The 19,966-nt window shown below is 45.2% G+C and overlaps 1 protein-coding gene across 3 annotated transcripts in view; it reads right to left on the bottom strand.

The window, feature by feature from the left end:
- The window catches only part of LOC138785996 (lysine-specific demethylase 4B-like), a 326,968-nt gene that overhangs the window by 99,404 nt on the left and 207,598 nt on the right, over window positions 1–19,966 (bottom strand). For all 3 annotated transcript variants that reach the window (XM_069962570.1, XM_069962569.1, XM_069962571.1), the window contains 3 exons: window positions 6,046–6,122; window positions 4,655–4,710; window positions 4,456–4,564 (listed from right to left, as the gene is read on the bottom strand). In XM_069962570.1, the coding sequence (XP_069818671.1) occupies window positions 4,456–4,564; window positions 4,655–4,710; window positions 6,046–6,122 (242 nt within the window). The remainder of the gene's footprint in view (window positions 1–4,455; window positions 4,565–4,654; window positions 4,711–6,045; window positions 6,123–19,966) is intronic.

Raw genomic sequence — 19,966 nt, 5'->3', positions numbered from 1 at the left:
TGTCACCCCCCGGCCCTACCTGAGGTGCTGACAGTGTGCTGTAGCTGGTCCCCTAGAGAGCATGGTGACTTTTGGTAATTTTCTGTGCAGTGATCTATGCACAATCTCACTTCTCCTTCTATGATGAAGAAGCAAAAAGGAGTTGTTTGTGGCACACCTCACCACTCCTTACTTCTCTCTCCTCTTCATGAATAATCAATGCTGCCCCGCCTACCGCTTGCTCAGCTGTCAGCCAGTGTCTCTGCTTGCAGATTAGCCCTGTAGGCAGTTTATGTCTGAAAGAAACACTCAGATATAGTTGAACCTCTCAGAACAAATGTGTTGGAGCTGTGGTCTAGGGGTAACTCAACAGTCTAGCAGACCTGCCAGCAGTTAATATTCTGGTTCAAATTCCCTGATGGAAATGAAGTATAGGTCTTTATTTTTTATATTTTTTTCCTCATTGTTGTACCAATGTTAAGGCTATGTTCACACACAGTATTTTTGCTCAGTATTTTGCAAACAAAACCTGGAGTTGATTTAAAACATAGAAAGGCTAAAGAAACACTGATAAAATTGAGCGGATGGCCGTCATTCAATGGCAAGTATATGCCGTTGTTTTAAAATATCAGTAATTATTTGCCATTAAGTCGCTGCCATTCACTCAATTTCAACAGTGTTTGCACATAGCGTTTCTGTGTTTTCAATGTACTCCTATTTTTGGTTGCAAAATACTGAGCAAAAATACTGTGTGTAAACATAGCCTTAATAATGATACAATAATGGGGGGGAACCAAGGAGCTCTATTTCATGTCAATCAGGAGATTTGAACCAGAGACCAAACTGCTGGCAGGTCTTTAGACAGCTGAGTTACCACTAGTGTAAGGGTCCTATTCCACGTGCCGAGGAGGGCCCGATCAACGATGTAAACGAGCTACGATCTGCTAGATCACCGCTCGTTTACTGGGCCTATTCCACGGCCTGATGATCATTGAGCGAGGGCTGCAAGGACATCGTTACTGATGTCCTTGCAGCCCTTGCAGGAGCAGTAATACATTACCTGCAGGTCTTCTCCGTGCTGTATTCCTCCCCGGGTCCCGCACGCTCTATCTTCTGAATGGCCGGTAAGCTTACAGGCCACACTCAGCCAATCACAGGCAGCGGCGGTCCCGGCCTGTGATTGGCTGAGCGATCCGTCAGCTGACCGGCCATTCAGAAGATAGAGAGTGCGGGACCCGGGGATGAAGACCTGACAGGTAATGTATGATGCTGCTGCTGTCAAATCGTCGGTCGCCCGCCGCGCACCGCTATTCAACCGTAGTGATGCGCGGTGGGGGAACGGTAATTTTAGGTCTAGCCCTAAATGAACGATCAGCCGACGACATCATCGGCTGATCGTTCTCTCTATTTCACCGAACGATAATCGTCCGAATCGGGCCAAATGGGGCCGATTATTGTTACTGTGGAATAGGGCCCTTAGTCTATTAGCCACCCATTTATTATTTCAGAAGAAATGAGTTTTCACAAGATTTTTTCACAAGATTTCTCAGCAGCGCTGAGCCTGGCTGGCGAAATTGGATCACGATACAATTTCGCCAGCCAGGCTCAGCACTGCTGAGAAATAGCTACACATCCTTACCTAATAGGATTCGACCGGATTCCATTGTGCTTTCACTGAACAGACTCCTTGACAAAGGTGCATGTGGCACCGAAACGTCGGGTTCTCTGATGGTCTGTTGAACTGTTTTCTGCACAATAAATACACTGAAAGCATCTGCAAAAATCTTGTGAAAACTCATTTCTTCTGAAATAATAAATGGGTGGCTATTAGACTTACACTATGAATTAATCCCACCCAAGTATTGAAAGAGCGCGATCCGTCACCCCAGTATTACTATGAGTTACCACTAGACCACAGCTCCAACACATTTGGGGTCAGAGATTTAACTATATCTGAGTGTTTCTTTCAAACAAAACCTACAGAGGACTCATGAAGAGGAGGAAGGAGTGGTGAGGCGTGTCGCACAAACAACTCCTCTTTGCCTCTTCAGTACAGTAGGAGACATGACATTGTGCATAATCCACTGCACGGAAAATTACCAAAAGTCACCATGCTCACTACTGCTAGCTACAGCACACTGTCAGCACCCTAGGGCCCTTTTACACAGAATGATTATCTGACAGATTATCTGCCAAAGATTTGAAGCCAAATTATCTGCCAAAGATTTGGCTTCAAATCTTTGGCAGATAATCTGTCAGATAATCTTTCTGTGTAAAAGGACCCTAATGCTACGTTTACAAGAAACGATTATTGGGCGAATTTTCGCGATAACGATCAAATTCGAATGATAATCGTACGTGTAAACGCGGCGAACGATTGAAAAATCGTTTATTTTAATCTTTTAACATGTTCATAAATCGTTGTTCGCCGATCACAAGAAATTCGCCGATCGTTCCGTGTAAACAGTCGTCGCGCGATAGTCCGGCCGCCCGGCCCCCTGCTCATCCGCAGCCCCCTGCGCCGGCTCGATCGCCACCCCCACCGCCGCCTCGATCGCCACCCCCACCGCCGCTCCGATCGCCACCGCCTCCGCTCCAATCACCACCCGCCGCCCCCCCCCCCCCCCCCGCGCGCGCCGACGCTCCGATCGCCCCCACCGCCGCGGCCAAGAACATTCGTTACCTGCTCCGCACAGCAGGTCTTCGGACATCCCCGGCTCCCCTCTTCAGCGCACTGATTGGCTGAAGAGATGAGCCGGGAATTTCAAACGGCTCCTCTTCAGCCAATCAGTGCTCCTCTTCAACACTGAGTGGCTGAAGGGGAGCCGTTTGAAATTCCCGGCTCATCTCTCAATCAATGCACGGCAGCACTTATTGGCTGAAGAGGGGAGCCGGGAATTTCCAACGGCTCCCCTTCAGCCAATCAGTGCTGCCTTGCATTGATTGGCTGAAGAGATGAGCTGGGAATTTCAAACGGCGGGGGGGAGGGGGGTGATTAGATCGAAGCGGCGGCGGGGGTAGCGATCGGCGCGGCGGGGGTGGCGATCGAAGTGGCGGGGGTGCCGATTGGGGCGGCGCAGGGGGCTGCGGGCGCACGATCGCAGAAAGATTTTTCCGTACGATATATCGTACCGTCTAAACGCTGATCGTTATAAAAAAAAATTGTTACTTCGAAATCGTTAATCGTACGATCGGGCCAATAGTCACCTCGTGTAAACTTAGCATAATGGTGTGTTTACACAGAAAGATTATCTGACAGATTATCTGCCAAAGATTTGAAGCCAAAGCCAGGAGTGGATTTGAAAAGAGGAGAAATCTCAGGCTTTACTTTATGACCTGATCTCTGTTTATAGTCTGTTCCTGGTTTTGGCTTCAAATCTTTGGCAGATAATCTGTCAGATAATCTTTCTGTGTAAACGCACCATTATGGTGCGTTTACACAGGCAGATTTATCTGACCAATTTTGGAAGCCAAAGTCAGGAATGGACTTAAAAAGACAGGGAATCTCAGTCTTTCCTTTATGACCTGCACCCTGTGTATAGTCTGTTCCTGGCTTTGGCTTCAAAAATCTGTCAGATAAATCTGTCTGTGTAAACGCACCATAATGCTACGTTCACACAGAACAATTATCAGGCGAATTTTCGCGATAACCATCTAATTCGAACGATAATCGTACGTGTAAACGCGGCGAACGATCGATAAATCGTTCATTTTGATCTCTTAACATGTTCTTAAATCGTTGTTCGCAAAAAATTCGCCAATCGTTCCGTGTAAACAGTCTTCACTGATTTTACCTATGTGTGAGGTAGGCTTAAGCGATCGCAAAACGAATTTTCTGTACGATATATCGTTCCATCTAAACGCTGATCGTTATTAAAAAAAAATTGTTACTTCGAAATCGTACCATCGGGCCAATAATCGCCTCGTGTAAACTTAGCATTAGGTGGGGCCCGGGAGCTGACAGATTCCCTTTAAAATGGAGAGAATAAGAAACAGCTGAAGGGGGCTGAATAACAACAGTGAGAGAACTAATGGTGCGTTTACACAGAAAGATTTATCTGACAGATTTTGGAAGCCAAAACCAGGAATGGATTTGAAAAGAGGATAGATCGCAGTCTTTCCTTTATAACCTGATCCCTGTTTATAGTCTGTTCCTGGTTTTGGCTTCAAAGTTCTGTCATATAAATCTGTGTAAACGCACCATCATGGTGCGTTTACACGGACAGATTTATATGACAGAACTTTGAAGCCAAAACCAGGAACAGACTATAAACAGGGAATGGGTCAGAAAGGAAAGACTGAGATTACTTCTCTTTTCAAATCCATTCCTGGCTTTGGCTTCCAGAATCTTTTACATAAATCTGCCTGTATAAACGCACCATAAACTTACCTCATCACCACTCTGAAGGATTAATGTAACAAAACCATGCAGGTTCATAAAAATATTTAAAAAATGAAAGGTATTATTTAACTCACCAGTCTCCACCTTTGTTCTGGAATGGTACTGATGTCCACTGGGTAGCGCTCAATCAAATTTACAAATCGAGCTTCTGGAACTGCAATAGCACAGACAATGTGCACCCATCTGAAATAATTTATAGAAAAAAGACAAAGCATTTATTGGTGAACTAGAGGTTGGAATGCCATGGATCATTACCTGAGAATCTAAACCCACCTTTTGTCTGTTGTCGACTTCAGAGCACCTCCTCGAAGATTACACAAGCTGCAATTCTGCAGACAAGAAAATTAAATTAAGAAAACGACAATCTTTAACAGATGTGGAAAACATCATGAGAAAAGACTACTTCAATATCCCTGTGTGATGCCCTCTTTCCTTTATCTGCCAATCAAAATACAGTCTACTATTGATTCCCATACACCTTAGGCCTTATTCACACATAAAAATTGTCCGTAAAATTGTCCATGGTCACAGATCTGCGACCACAATTTTAACCCCTAAAGGACAGTCAATTTCAATTTTTGTGTTTTTGTTTTTTCCCTCCTTGTGCTTAAAAGGCCATAGCACTTGCATTTTTCCGCCTAGAGGCCCACATAAGCCCTTATTTTTTGCAACACTAATTGTACTTTGCAATGACTTAATGGCTTAATTTTTGCATAAAGTATGCTGCAAAACCAGACAAAAATTAAATGTGCGGTGAAATAAAAAAAAAACAAAAAAACATGCTTTTCTTTTATTTGGGGAGGTTTCGTGTTTACGCTGTTTACCCTAGGATAAGACTGACTCGTTATGCACGTTTCTCAAGTTATTACAATTACAACGATATGTAACTTGCGGAAAAAAAAAGTGAACTGCTTCTTTAAATGCTAAATGTGCATTTATACCATCTGTGCTGTGATCCTTGCCACGTAAAAATAGTACAGGTCATAGTGCAGAACGTGGCACAGATGCCTCTCCCCGCTCCTGTCACCCACTCCCAATATCCTTGCTCCTGTCACACACTCCCATCTCCCCCAGCTCCTTTCCCTGCTCCTACCTCTCCCCGCTCCTGTCAACCCCCGAACAACACCAGCGCATCCAAGAAGACGCAATCAACAGACGTCCAGTGTTTTTCACAGCGCGGACAAGATCACGTTCCTTGAAAAACACTGGACTCGTGAAAGAGGCCTTATACTTTTGTTGCAGAATCTGGGAGATGTTCTGGAAAAGATAAGCCACAGCAAGAGCTGTCTGGTTGTGGGTTTAAACCGAATAGGGAGCACATGAATGGTTGGCTGTGCTGTGCTGAACGTTCTTGTATATGGGGAGGACAGGAGAGATAATGGACAGCTGGACGATTGTTTGGCTGTCAATTATTGAAGGTGTGTGGCCACCTAGCCACAGAATTGAAGTAGCAATAAGAATTCCCAAAAAAAAAAAAAAAAGAGGCCAGCCTTGGGCTGAATTGGGAGTGAGAGATTGAACTTTGACATGGAATGCAGATAAATAATGAAAAATGGTGGTGATGTACATACAGCTGGGGAATTGTATCAATGGGCGGGTGGGGTGGGGGCTTTTGGCTCTGGTAGAGAAATTAGGTTTTACCAACTAGTAAGAGCAGTACTTACAGCATTCCAAGCACAAGCTGCACATCGTGAGCAGATCCAGTTTTCCTTAACTAAATTTGGATGAATTCCATAACAGCCTAGAAAATGAAAGCAAAAAAAAAACAAACAAATAAAACACCAAATACCTTAAAGCGTAACTGTCATTTCAGGGTCATTTTTTTTTAAAACATTAAATATCAACAGTACAAGCGATTTTAAGAAACTCTGTAATAGGTTTATGTACTAAAAAAGTTTCCTTCTGTAGTGAAAAAGCAATCTCCCAGCCTCCCCCCTCACATCAAATGAAGCAGGATTTATGTATCCATTATGTGGCTATGGAGAGGGGAGGGGCTGTTAGGAGTGACTGAGCACGGAGGATTTCTGCAAAGCACAACACCCTGCAATCTTCTCTCAGTAAGTTCATAGATAAGCACTGACCTTTCTGACACCTGAATTTAGCGTTTTAGGTGCTCAGAGAGTCTCCAAACAGCTGACCTTCATGTCACCTCTTCCTGCTCCTGGGAGATTGCTCCTCGAGTACAGAAAGTGGCTTTTTTGGCTGATAAAACCTATTACAGAGTTTCTTAAAATCGCTTATACTACTGATTTCTGCAATAAAAAAAAACATGACAGTTTAACTATATTATTTTTGTGGCACATCTTTTGGCTGAAAAAAAAAATCAGCATTTCTTAATTTTTACGCCATTCACTAAAAGGTTATCTTTATTTTGCATGTCAGTATGTTTACAGTGATATCCAATTTTTTTTTGTTATATTTAAATGAACTTAAAAAAAAATGGAAATATACTAAATAAAAAAGTAAACTAAATAAACAAAAAGGGGTTTGAACTGTTGAACTCTGACGTTTAGGGTAGATGGGACTTAAAAGTTCCATCGACCCCAAACATAAGTTTTATCTGATAAATAACATGATTAAAAAAATAAGCAGTTCTGGCATTCGGTATTAAGTAACATTTTATTTTAAGTTCAGCAAATGATGCATGCGGAGTTACCATTTTTTCCCCTTAAAATGTGAAAAATTTGAACAATTAGGGAAGCGACTTTTTCATACTTTCAAAAAATTTATATTTTTTTTCCCCATTGGTTTTTTTTTTGTTATATACTATTGGAGAGCCCCAGGGAATATTTATACTGATCAATGCAATGCTATTGCACTAATTCGTGCAATTGGCACTTTCACAGTCTACCTCAGGAAAGCTTTACAAACAGATTTACCATGGCAGGCAGGAAAGCCTGCAGAGGTAACTGTGATTGTGTTGTAGGGGGTGCCAGCGTCAGTCTGTACTCCCCACTAGGGACAGTCCGAATCTTCCGAGGTTTGGGTTCGTATGAACCCGAACGCTCGGCATCAGATTCCCGCTGTCTGCCCGCTCCGTGCAGCGGGTGGATACAGCAGGAGGACCGCCTGGAAAACTGGGATACAGCCTATGGCTATGGCTGTATCCCAGTTTTCCAGGAGGTCCTCTAGCTGTATCCACCCTCTCCACGGAGCGAGCAGACAGCTGGAATCATTGCAGAGAGTTCGGGTTCGTACGAACCCGAATCGAAACAGGTTCAGACCATCCCTACTCCCCAACCCCACACCGACCCCTGCAGCGCTTGCTACTGATTGTGGCATTTGGAAAGTTAAAGGGGAACTCCTGATAAGAAAAACTTGTTTTCTATTAAAAGAACATTAAAAGTTATATAGATGTGTTTATACAATGTATTAATTTTCTCTGTACGGTTCTGCCACACTGGTAGCTGATAGAAATCCAGGAAGTGAAAAAAAATGGTCTCTGTGCCAATTCACATTGTCTCCTGCTCCTTCTGCTATCCCCCCTTAGGAGACAAATCTTAAATGCCTCTATCTCACATTATGTGTGTTTGCTCATGATGCAGACAGGTGGCAGGGCGTGATCTCACAGGAGGCTTGGCTGGATAACCCAATCCCCTGAGTGATTTACCATCTCAGACCAGCCAGAAGCAGGTGCAGCACTAATTTTATTGATTGTAATCGGCGGGGGCTGTGATGGTCACATGAGGGAAAGCATTGCATTCTGGGAAATGCTAAACCAGGAAGTACAGAAACAGAGCAAAAAAAACCCCAAACAAATGGATATATGGTAGTTTCAAAACTGGGATAGACAGGCAAGTAATGTGTTATGCTTCTGCAGAAGTTTCATTTTTTTTTAACCTCTACCTGGAGTTCCCCTTTAAACTGCCAGGATTTAACATAAGTCTGGAAGGCACCTGACTGGATATGGAGGGTGCATACTGACTGCACATGCACTCTCCTCTATTTCCTCCTAAAACCTGATCGTTAGCAGCTGCCAGGAAAGGGTTAACAGTTACTGTGAGGCTGTAACTCCTCCCCACACCCCTCTCAGACACAGCTTCTGTATGTTTCCTATGAGCTCTGTGGCCAATAGGCTGATTCCCTCCTTGCTCTAACCCCTCCCTCTGCCTTTAGGAACCTGAACTTCCTCTTCCTGCCCTCAGTCTCCACAGGACTGACCTGCAGCCGGTTTGTGTGGAGAATCCATGGCACTTGTGCTGATGTGAAGCTGCTGGTAACACTATAGGTGTGACCAGGCAGAGGGTGAGGGCTGGTGAGGACACTTGCTGTCTGAGCTCAGTCCCCCTCTGGTAATACTCAGTGGTTCCCTGGTTGGAGTTTGGATGTCTGCTCTGTGTATCTGCCCCCTCAGAGCAGCTGGGCCCCATGCTGGCACTTAATTTCCAGTGCACCTAATAGTAAGTAATTCGATGTTGCCCAGAGATGCACAGTACCTGCTATTTTCTCCCTGTCCCATGTGCCCTCCACCCCATCCCCCTCCCTCTTATTTTCCTCAGAAACATTTTATGCCCCCCCTGCAGCTGCTGCTCATGAGGCTGCACCTCACGTATTAGCTGTTCTGACCCCCTCATCACCATACAGCCTCCCCCCCCCCATCACCATACAGCCTCCCTCCCCCCAATCACCATTCAGCCCACTGGTGAGGTGGTGGTGATCTCTAGTGAGGGCTCATCCTCTATAGGCTATACTGGTCCCCCTCAGTATCCTGAGGTGAATGGACCATATTGTGATGCTGGTTACTGTCCCATATTTGCAGACACAGGTCCCACTTTTTATGTTCCTCCCAGGGTTCGTGGCACTGTTGTTGCCGCGTTTCGGCCTGGTATTATTCTACGTTACTCCTCACTCCATTCTAGGGATTCCGGGATTGCTTGAGCGTTCCAGATCCTCGTTGTGGCACCCCTAATCGTTATCGAGCGGCTTTTTGAGTGGGTCCGAGGAGTCTGGTTACACAGTGCTCACTGACTGGAGGGGGCGGGGCCCCTCTTCTCCAGGGTGGCGGCCTGGTCCAGAAAAACACGCCAAGCCCTCATCCTGTGGCTCCAGCGGTGAATTTGCTTTCCCAGGGTGGCGGCCTGGTCCAGACAAGCACGCCAAGCCCTGATCCTGTGGCTCCAGCGGTGAATTTGCTTTTCCAGGGCGGTGGCCTGGTCCAGACAAGAACTCCAAGACATGATCCTGTTCTCTAGCAGTGATTTCAGCATTAATGGATCCTCCAGAGCCTCATCTGACGCTTTCCGCTCCGCCTGTAGTTGGTAAGTAAATGTCGCTCGGTGGGGTAAGGGGGGAGGGGGGGGGGGGGGTTGACTCCAAAGTTTTAGCTGCCCTGAAAATGTTTGTGGGTAAATTGTCCTCATCTGGTGCCATTTACTTTCAGAGCAGCTATCCTTCCCTAAAAGATGGTGCCCCCCCTCATTAGATGAGGAGGTAAAATAATAATAATTTTATTCCAGCCAATATATGGACACTTGGTCCTTGGTATCGGTGGATCAACATGTGATTGATAGGGAACGACACCCACAGACAGAGTAAGTCAGCTACCTCGGATTGGGAGGACACCTGGCTCCAGACATGCTTCACCCGGGTTGTGCTATGGGTCATAGGCCACTATTCTGATGACACTTCTATATGGAGGGAAATTAGATGCAGGAACGGTCTAGGATTTTAATCAGCGAATAGCTAGATAGATCATGATAATAGATGACAATGATAGATGACAGTCTGCGGGTATCTCAGCTTAGGCCGGTGTATTAGCACAACTACCTGACTGTCACAATATAGCTCAGTAAGGTACATGTCAGACTGTTAGGAGACACTTACATCTTCCTATTACAGTGTGAACAGCACCATCTAGTGGCCGTGATTTTAATTACACCTGAGCACATATATACTTTCTGTTTTATACAGACTAATAAGGTTAGTTTTACATGGAATCAAAGTGAGTTGCAATTAAAAGTAAGATTATTTCATTTAAGTATTTTCACATTTTATTAACAAAAAATGGAAACAAGCTGACATCCAGTGCCATCACTGGCAGCACCATCCACATACACTTCACAGAAATCAAAGGCTGCTGGCCTCTGGCCTTGGTGGTCTCAAGTTGTTCTGTATAGTGCATAGGTGTTCCTTATAGATGTTATATAATTTTATAGGTTTTGAGAACTGGTTTTATATATATATATATATATATATATATATATATATATATATATATATATATTGGAACAGTATTTATGATGCATATAATTACACAGAGGCAGCGCCTGTTGACGGCATGACAGGACTCCCATAGACACTTTGCTCTGGCTTTGGCTTATGCTTGCACAACAATCATCGCCCTTTATCGGCCCAACCAGTGGCTCTGGTAACATATCTCTCTGGGTCCCGTGGCGGTGCGTCACCCAGGTCAAGTCTGCAGGTATGTGCAGATAAAAGCACTCCACATGCAGAGGCCCGTACATCACCATTTGTTGTCCCAGACCTCCTATCCATCTAGATTATAAACCCCAGGTAACGAGCAGTAGGATGCCAGTGAGCGTAACAGCAATGGCTCCTTGATTCTACCAGCACCCCTATAAGTAAGCAGCTGGTATTTTGTGTTTTGGTTTTCAATTCAGTTTTATATAGTCTCTGCCTTCTGGTTGCTGCCTTGTCTGTACACCCCCTGGCTGTGCTTAATGTTCTATTATATTGTGCCCCACCACAACCACTCATTGCATTGTTCAAATTCTTGCACTAGTTTGTATTCCAGCTCCTCCCTGGAGTGGATGTTTTTTATGAAGCTGGCTTTCCTTCTGCAGAATTGCATAGGTCGCTGGATCTCCTTGATGGTTTGTTGGGTATGAGGAGGGAACCTTAAGCAGCTTTAGCCCCCTTCTTGGTTTATTAACGTTTGCAAGTCGGGTTATGCCTCAGGCATTTTCACTTGCTACTTCTCTCTTACTACCAAGGATCCAAGTGGCCTGAACATGGGCTTTGAGGAACAGGCTTTAGTAGGATTTAGTAATTATTTGATCATAAAACTAAATAATAATATAAAAAATAAAAAAATTCACCCCATAAATATTTGTCATAAAAGGCACCATTACACAGTACACTTGTTCCTGAAATGCAAAAATAAATATTGGCACGGTCATTTAGGCCATTTTGGGCTGTCATGAAGGGGGTTAATCATAAAACTAAAAATAAATAAACACACATCTTTTCCATCAGCCCAGTTGGTTTTTTTGATGGACATTATGAGTGTGGTCTCATGCATTAATAGCTTGGCTTTCCTTCCAGTTCGTAGACGTCTATGTTACCAGTCCTTCACTGCTTAGAATATTATATTTCAGGGTTCACCATGTTCCTGGTATTGATGATATTTGTGCAGTGATATGTCTCAGTTTTGTTTGCAGGTTGTTTGCAAGCTTCTCTGTGGGTCTAGTATGATGGGCAGGCCATGCCCACCTAGTGGACCTCAATTGATGTCACTTGATTTCTCACCGGTCATCCTGGCCATGTGGCAGCATTACGGTAAGGTGTGGGAAGGTGGTTCTCTTTGATGGACTGTTGGGAAATTGTTGCCGATCCTGCCGCACTGCTGAAGTTTACAATTGATCATTCATTGCGCTTAAGGTAGTCGGGTTTCTTGGGATCTTGCTCAGAATTGTATTTATGCTTAATGTTGGATAGAGAAGATGTCACTTAGGCTTCCCTATATGCCTGGCTCTTAAGGGGGGAAGAAGGGAGCACATGTGCATGGAGTGCCATCGCCTTTCAATTATCTTGGCTACTTATTCAGTTTTGCCCTTCAGCTTGCAAGTCCTCGTACGAGGCAAAGTTGTTCGAGTGGTTTTAGTAGATTTTGATAATTGCGAGGTCCTTTTTCTCTTAAATGGGGATATCAAGAGAAAAAACACGATCTGAGTCTGGGTCTATAAGTTAAGAAGTTAAGGAGTGATTACAGGGTGTGAGCACCACTGCAGGCGGTCTCATGCTCGGCCTGTCCAGAGTGGCTTGTGGTCGACTTTCAGAAGTCATGGTTCTAGGTGATAGATTCTTGGTTCACAAGGATTAACCCCCCACTTCTTCACTGTTTTAATCTTGCTCCATTTTTCAGTCTTTTGCAACCCTTGCACTCTCTCCCAGTGGCTTAGAGACACACTCCCTTAAATTTGAGGTGGCTGTGGAGCAGTAAGACCTTTCCTAGACTAAGTTCATTTGCAATAGGCGTTACCGTTCGCTCTTGCTTTGCACACTGCGTGGGTCTGCAGCTGCTGTTTTGGTTGTTTTAAATTTATCTATTTTCTTCTATAGGTTCATTCATGGGTTTGGATTGTGGAGAACTCTACACTGTGGGCTGCTCAATCTGCAGAGATCAGGCATGGCGACAATAATCTGCGGTGTGTAACATCAAGGACTCTTGGTATGGTATCCACTACATCTCACTGAACACTCAAAAGTCCTGTTTTCTTCGATGATGCTCTAGGGTGGAGCGTCTTCAGTTAAAGGGCGATAACAGAGATTGATGGAGGCTGATGGAGTGCTCTGATATATATTGAGCTGATGTAATTCTCTTGCATCCAAGATGGCATTAAGCAGGCCCTCTTTGTTGGGTGGTGGTCGGAGCCCGTGTAGGGCTATAGGGTCTCCTCCGTGGCGGAAATTACCTGCTAAGCAGGCGTGTTGGGTTAGTAAGGCGGACTTGCACGGCAGGAGTCTGTCGTCCGGCATACCCCTTTACACCCCTCGGTCTAAGAGTTCGGTTATTGGTTTGGTTTGAGAAATAATTAAAAGCTGTGGCCGATCACCACCCAGCAAAAGTTATATTGGTGTCTGTGTCTTTATTCCTGGCAGCTATGTTAATTAATTATGGTTGCTCTTTGCTTTGGGTCTATGTGCAGTCTGGAAGGCACCTGACTGGATATGGAGGGTGCATACTGACTGCACATGCACTCTCCTCTATTTCCTCCTAAAACCTGATCATTAGCAGCTGCCAGGAAAGGGTTAACAGTTACTGTGAGGCTGTAACTCCTCCCCACACCCCTCTCAGACACAGCTCCTGTATGTTTCCTATGAGCTCTGTGGCCAATAGGCTGGATTCCCTCCTTGCTCTAACCCCTCCCTCTGCCTTTAGGAACCTGAACTTCCTCTTCCTGCCCTCAGTCTCCACAGGACTGATCTGCAGCCGGTTTGCCCACCCGCCCTCCCTTTTGATCTTGGTTTGTCATGGTGTTTTGTTTATTTTTGTGCTTTCTTTTTGTAATTATACATAAGTCACAGCTGGCGGAAATTACCTGCTAAGAAGGCGTGTTGGGTTAGTAAGGCGGACTTGCACGGCAGGAGTCTGTCGTCCGGCATACCCCTTTACACCCCTCGGTCTAAGAGTTCGGCACTACGTGCCCGGTTATTGGTTTGGTTTGAGAAATAATTAAAAGCTGTGGCCGATCACCACCCAGCAAAAGTTATATTGGTGTCTGTGTCTTTATTCCTGGCAGCTATGTTAATTAATTATGGTTGCTCTTTGCTTTAGGTCTATGTGCAGTCTGGTAGTTTCTGGCAGGTGTCATCTGAAAGATATCCAGTACCTGCTGCATATAGAGTGGACCCAGAAAGTGCAATGACATGTCTAAAGAGGTTTACCGGGGTTTTTCAATAAATACTGCACTGACCTCTGTGGGTGCTGTATATACTAAATGCACCTCTATTTTTTATTTAGAGCGTTTATTGTGTTCTCAGGCTCAGTCACATGACCATTCTGCCTGTGTTCTCTTTACTTCCTGTGATGTAAAATTCCCTTTCTGTTATGAACGGAAAAAAGCCAGCTTACCCCATCCACCGAGCTTCACAGCACGAGCTCACACTCCAACAGGCGTCCTGAGTAGATGCGGAAAAGAAACGAGTCCAGCTCCCGGCAAGGTGGAATCAAGTGCGTTGTTTATTGTATCTCCGTCACCGTACACACGTGCGGCATGCCCCCAACTGAAGCCTACGCGTTTCGGCTGCTACACCGCAGCCTTAATCATGGTTTCCTGTTCCTACCAGTAAGGGAACAGTCATCAGATGGGTGGGGCATGCATCCACATCGATTTAACCCCACCCCTCTAGGAGGACCTAACATCTGAGACCAGCAGAAACTGTAACAGTAAGGGCAGCATGACATGGAGGACAGCAGGAGCCATTAGCCATTTTGCTTTGTAGTGTTTAAGTCCTGGGATCATATGCCACCAAGGACAACAGCTGCATGTATGTTCCCCAATGTTTGCATGGATTTTATCACACACTCCAAAACATTGTGAGCCCCACTGGGATCAGTGACCAGCATGAGAGACTATAATCTCTGTTCAACACTGCAGAATAAGTTGGATCTATATAAATAAAGGGGTAATATTGCTATCATTGTACTGTAAAGATGTACAGTGTTAGGACAGTGCTGCTGCTGTCTGTAATATGGAGAGGAGAGATGGCACTTGACATACTACTGATCATGTCAGTCACCAATCTATCTATTTCAAGGTAAACTTGCAACAGAATCCTGCCTCATTGAAACCCCACCCACCTGTAGGATGGCTTTTGTTGTGTATACGTAATCCAGGACTAAAACTCCTAACATGTAAATGTGTGCTGAGGTTTATAGTCCTACAGCAGATCAAAGATTCAAAAAGTAACTGACAGACACTGAGCCATAATGCTGCTCATAAGGCACTTGTAGGAAGACAGACAATTCCCTGCCCATGCGTAGAGTGAGTGGAGCTATAGGCTTGCAGAGCTGTGATGTCACTGCTGACCCCTATGACCTGGAAGTTCTTTATGTAAACAAAAAACACAAATCCAAAAAGCTGCAACAAGAGGATGCCCGAGGACACAGAGGAGAAAAAAGGTTAGAGAAAACAACTAAGAGAAAGGGACAGATTCCAAATTATTCCCATTTATAAAAAGAAAAAAAAATGTTGGACAACCTCTTTAACCTCTTGAGAACCCATGTCATACCGGTACGTCATGAAATCCTGTCACTTAAGGACCCATGACTTACCAGTACCCGGGCCCTTTAACCCCTTAACGACATCGGACGTAAATTTACGCCCTCGCGCCCTGGTACTTAACGCATCAGGGCGTAAATTTAGGCCCGATGTTTCCCCGATCGCTGTGTGTTCGCACACATCGATCGGGGAAGATGGCCTGCAATAAATCATAGCAGGCCATCTTAGCTTCTCGGCACGGGGGGTGGTTAACACCCCCCGTGCTTACGATCGCCGATATAGGCGGATCGATTCAGATCAGCCAATAGCGGCGATCGGAACCTTTCCGGGTCACGGCACCTTTCCGGCACCTTTCCGAGGACGGCACCGACCGCCATTACTGTAAAAAGTAATGGTGGTCACGGTGCCACCGGCCCGATCGCCGTGAACGGCGATCGGGCCGGTGGCACGGCGATCAGAGTCCACAAAAATAGTAAATACCTGCTCTGGACCCCTCAGCTAGGTCCCCTCAGCTAGGTCCAGAGCAGGTATTTGTACATTACTCACCTGTCCCGGGGTCCTGATCGGCGTCCTCCGTCTTTCTGTCGGGTCTTCGGCTATTTCCGGCGGTCCCCATCGGCTTTTTTCGGCTCCAGCCTCATCTTTTTCCGGATTTTGCGCTCTGCTGCACTCTAGCGGCTGATATGTGTAATACACTTAGCAGCTACAGGGATGTTCAGAATGTAGAAAAAGTTTGGGGTTTTTTTTTCCAATTTTTTTTTTCTATTTTCTGCACCCTATCGCCGCTGAGTGTTGATCAGCATCGCACGAAAGTGCACTGCTAATCAGCAACTCCTCCTTTTTGGCGTAGGGTGTTTTTTTTTCTATATTCTACTGCCACGGTCTGCTGATAAGTGCCGCACATAAGTGCGGCATTTATCAGCAACGCCTTTGTTGGCGTAGGTTTGAATAAAGTTTGACACTACACCACTACATACCCCATATACCAATCCCCGTATAAAGATGGCCCCAGGGTGTTTTCGGCGTCAGAGGGATACGTTATTATTGCCTCCGACACCGAAACAGCCAGTGAGGATGAATGGGGGGGATCCTTTTTTCCTCCATTCATCCTCATCGTCCTCATCATCCAGTGACGTGTCTGGGGGTAGCGTAGCGTATGCTGCCCCCCAGACACGTCCTTTCCGCCAGTACCGTCCCAATAAGAGATGACGGTATGGCGTGAAATTCTACAAACTCTGTGAGAGTACCTCAGGGTACACTTACAGATTTAGGGTACGTGCACACACTGGAATGGCGAAGGATAACCCTTCGTGCATTCCGCAGCTGGCACCCGCCGGCGGACTAATGCGGGCGCGTGTCTCCACCCGTGTCAGAGACTCCATTCTATGCATGGGCGGATTCCATCGGCCATCCAAAGAATGAACACGTTGGACGGAGAGCGGAATCCGCCCATGCATAGAATGGAGTCTATGACACGGATGGAGACGCACGCCTGCATCAGTCTGCCGGTGGGTGCCAGCTGCGGAATGCGTGAAGGGATATCTGTCGCGATTCCGCAGTGTGCACGTACCCTTAAGAGTGTATGTAGGAAGGGACACCCGAATCCAGCCCCAGATGCCCCCTCCCCCATCCTCGGAACAAGTGGGAAGATCTTCCGGGAACTAATCTTCCCACTGCTGGATAAAGGTTACCACCTGCACGGGGATAACTTTTATACCAGCATCCCCTCTTCTGGTCCCTCGCTGCCCGAGCTACTGTAGCATGTGGAACAATGTGGCGTGAAAATGAAATATTAAATTTTTTACACTATAATGTTGGTTTAGCCTTGAATTTATCATTTTCACAAGGGGTTAAAAGAGGAAAAGAAAACAAAATGTGTAGAGCAATTCCCCCTGAGTCCGTAAATACCCCACATGTGGACATAAAGCGCCATGTGGGCACAGGGCAAGCCTCCGAAGGGAAGGAGCGCCATTTGGATTTTGGAGGTTGGATTTGGCTAGAATGGATGAACGCCATGTCGCATTTACAGAGCCCTCGTGCTGCCAAAACACTGGAAACCCCCCACAAGTGATCGCATTCTGGAAACTACACCCCTCACGGAATCTAACAAGGGGTGCAGTGAGGATATTGACCCCTTGATGACGGGTACATTTGTGCCATGAAAGTGAAAAAATGAAAATATTCCCCTTCACGTCACATTGTTCCACATTTGTGCCCGTCACCAGTGGGGTCCATATGCTCACTGAACCCCTTGTTAGATTCCTTGAGGGGTGTAGTTTCCAGAATGGGGTCACATGTGGGGGGTTTCCAGTGTTTTGGCAGCACGAGGGCTCTGTAAATGCGACATGGCCCTTGAAATCCTTTCCAGTGAAATTTAGCTTCCAAAAGCCAATTGGCGCTTCTTCCCTTTGGAGGCTCGTCCTGCGCCCCCTTGGCGCTTTATCGCCACGTGGGGTATTTCCGTACTCGGAAGAAACTGCGCTACACATTTTGTGTCTTTTTTTTCCTCTTATCCCTTTAAGAAAATGAAAAATTGAAGGCTAGAACACTCACCGCACCCCTTGTTACATTCTTGAGGGGTGTAGTTTTCTAAATGGTGTCCCTTTAGGGGTGTTTTTTAGGTTTTGGCACCCCAGAGCCTCTGCCAACCTGAAGTGGTACGGTCAAAAATGACCAAATATAACGGAGGCGTTGAAATTCACTAGGTACTCCTTTATATCTGAGGCTTGTGGTTGCATCAAATAGCGCAATATGGCCACATATGGGGTATTTCTATAAACTGCAGAAACTGAGCAATCAATATTGGGGTGCATTTCTCTGGTAATAGGTTTATAATTATGAAAAATATTGGATTACAATAAAATCTCTGCACAGAAAATTAAAATTTTCAAATTTCTTACACACTTAGCTTTTATTTCTGTGACTCCCCTAAAGGGTTAAAAAACTTTCTGGATATGCTTTTGCAGAGTGTGGGGGGTGCAGTTTCTGAAATGGGGTGCTTTGTGGGGCTTTCTAACATACAGGCCCCTCAAATACACTTTCAGGCTAGGTTCACACTATGTAACTGTGCGGCTGTATTTGCGGCTGTAATTGTGCAGCGGTATTTTTGGTGGTTCATGCATACGCTGGAAAGTATACGATATACGGCTGCACAGTGCACACTATGTATGAATCTACGGCCCTATCGTAAACGGACCCGTAAAAAATGAACAAGACCATTGTTTGCGGCTGGAAATGCGGACGTGGATTGACAGGCGGTCCGTACGGAGTACTTCAAAAATAGCCGGCAATGATGCCGAATGCTGATGCCCCTAATAGTTAATATATTAAACTAATAAAACACATTTTCGTTGTAATAAAGTCCCTTTCGTTGTTCAATAATTTAATTCTAACGAATCCATCATTCTGCAATTAAATATACTGTTAAAATAAATATATATATAAATAAATAAATTATTGAACAACGAAACTGATTTTATTTCAACGAAAATGTGTTTTATTAATTAAATATTAATTAGTACAGGAAGCTCCAGTAAGCCGTTAATTCATATTGCCGGCAATAGAGCATTCTGTACCAATCATCACTTTACTTTAATTAAAACATCAAATGTTTCTTCTAATTATGTTATCACAATAGCATTATTAGAAGAAACATTTAGAATTATATGTGCGCTCAGCTGATTGGCTGATCGGCTCAGCGCACATATAATTAGCAGGTCCGCAGCACAGTGACTTCATTGTGCTGCGGACCAGCGGAGAGGACACATCGGGGTGAGTATAGAGCTCTCCCCACCCCCTCCCCAGCACTGCAGCCCTCCCAGCAAGGAAGGGGGGTCACTTAACCCCTTCCTTGCTGGGATGGGTGCAGTCTGACATCAGTCTGGCCCCCAAGGGGTTAAGGGGGATACAATACATCCTCCCTTAACCCCTTGGGGGCCAGACTGTAAGCAGGGATCTGTAAAGATGCTGCATACTGTAAGGAGCACAACACCGCTCACAATGATGGGTGTTGTGCTCCTGTTTGTGTGTTTTTGTGTGTTTCTCCCTTTTTGTTCTTCAGATATCGGTATCCTTGGGGTTACGTCGGATTCCGTGGACTACGTCGATGACCAGCGGTTGTTTGTTGTATTTTTTTAATAAAATGGTCAATGAGGGGTGTGGGGGTGTTTTTATTTGAATAAAAAATTTTTTTAACTTATGTCTTGTCTTTATTTCTTTACTTTATAGACTTAGTAGTGGAAGCCGTCTAATAGACGGAATCCATTACTAAGTTGGGGCCTAGTGTTAGCCGGTATAAAATGGCTAACACTAACCCCCTATTATTACCCCAGTACCCAATGCCACCAGGGGTACTAGGAAGATCCGGGTGCCAGTGGTCCCGGAGCGTCAAAATTGGTGCTCCTGGACCGGGAGCCAGCAGGCTGGTAAGATTTAGGCTGGGGAGGGCCTAAACCAATGGCTCTTCTCACCCTGGTGTTACCAGGCTGCTGTCGTTTGGTTTTTAACCCGGCTGGTTATAAAAATAGGGGGGACCCTATGCGGTTTTTTTTATTTATTTATTTATTTAAAAAAAACACCCATAGGGTCCCCCCTATTTTTAATAACCAGCCGGGTTAAAAAC

The sequence above is a fragment of the Dendropsophus ebraccatus genome, chromosome 3 (genome assembly GCF_027789765.1).
Source record: "Dendropsophus ebraccatus isolate aDenEbr1 chromosome 3, aDenEbr1.pat, whole genome shotgun sequence".
Lineage (NCBI taxonomy): Eukaryota > Metazoa > Chordata > Amphibia > Anura > Hylidae > Dendropsophus > Dendropsophus ebraccatus.
The sequence above is the reverse complement of the archived record's forward strand: the minus strand, read 5'-3'. Positions and strand labels throughout refer to the sequence as shown.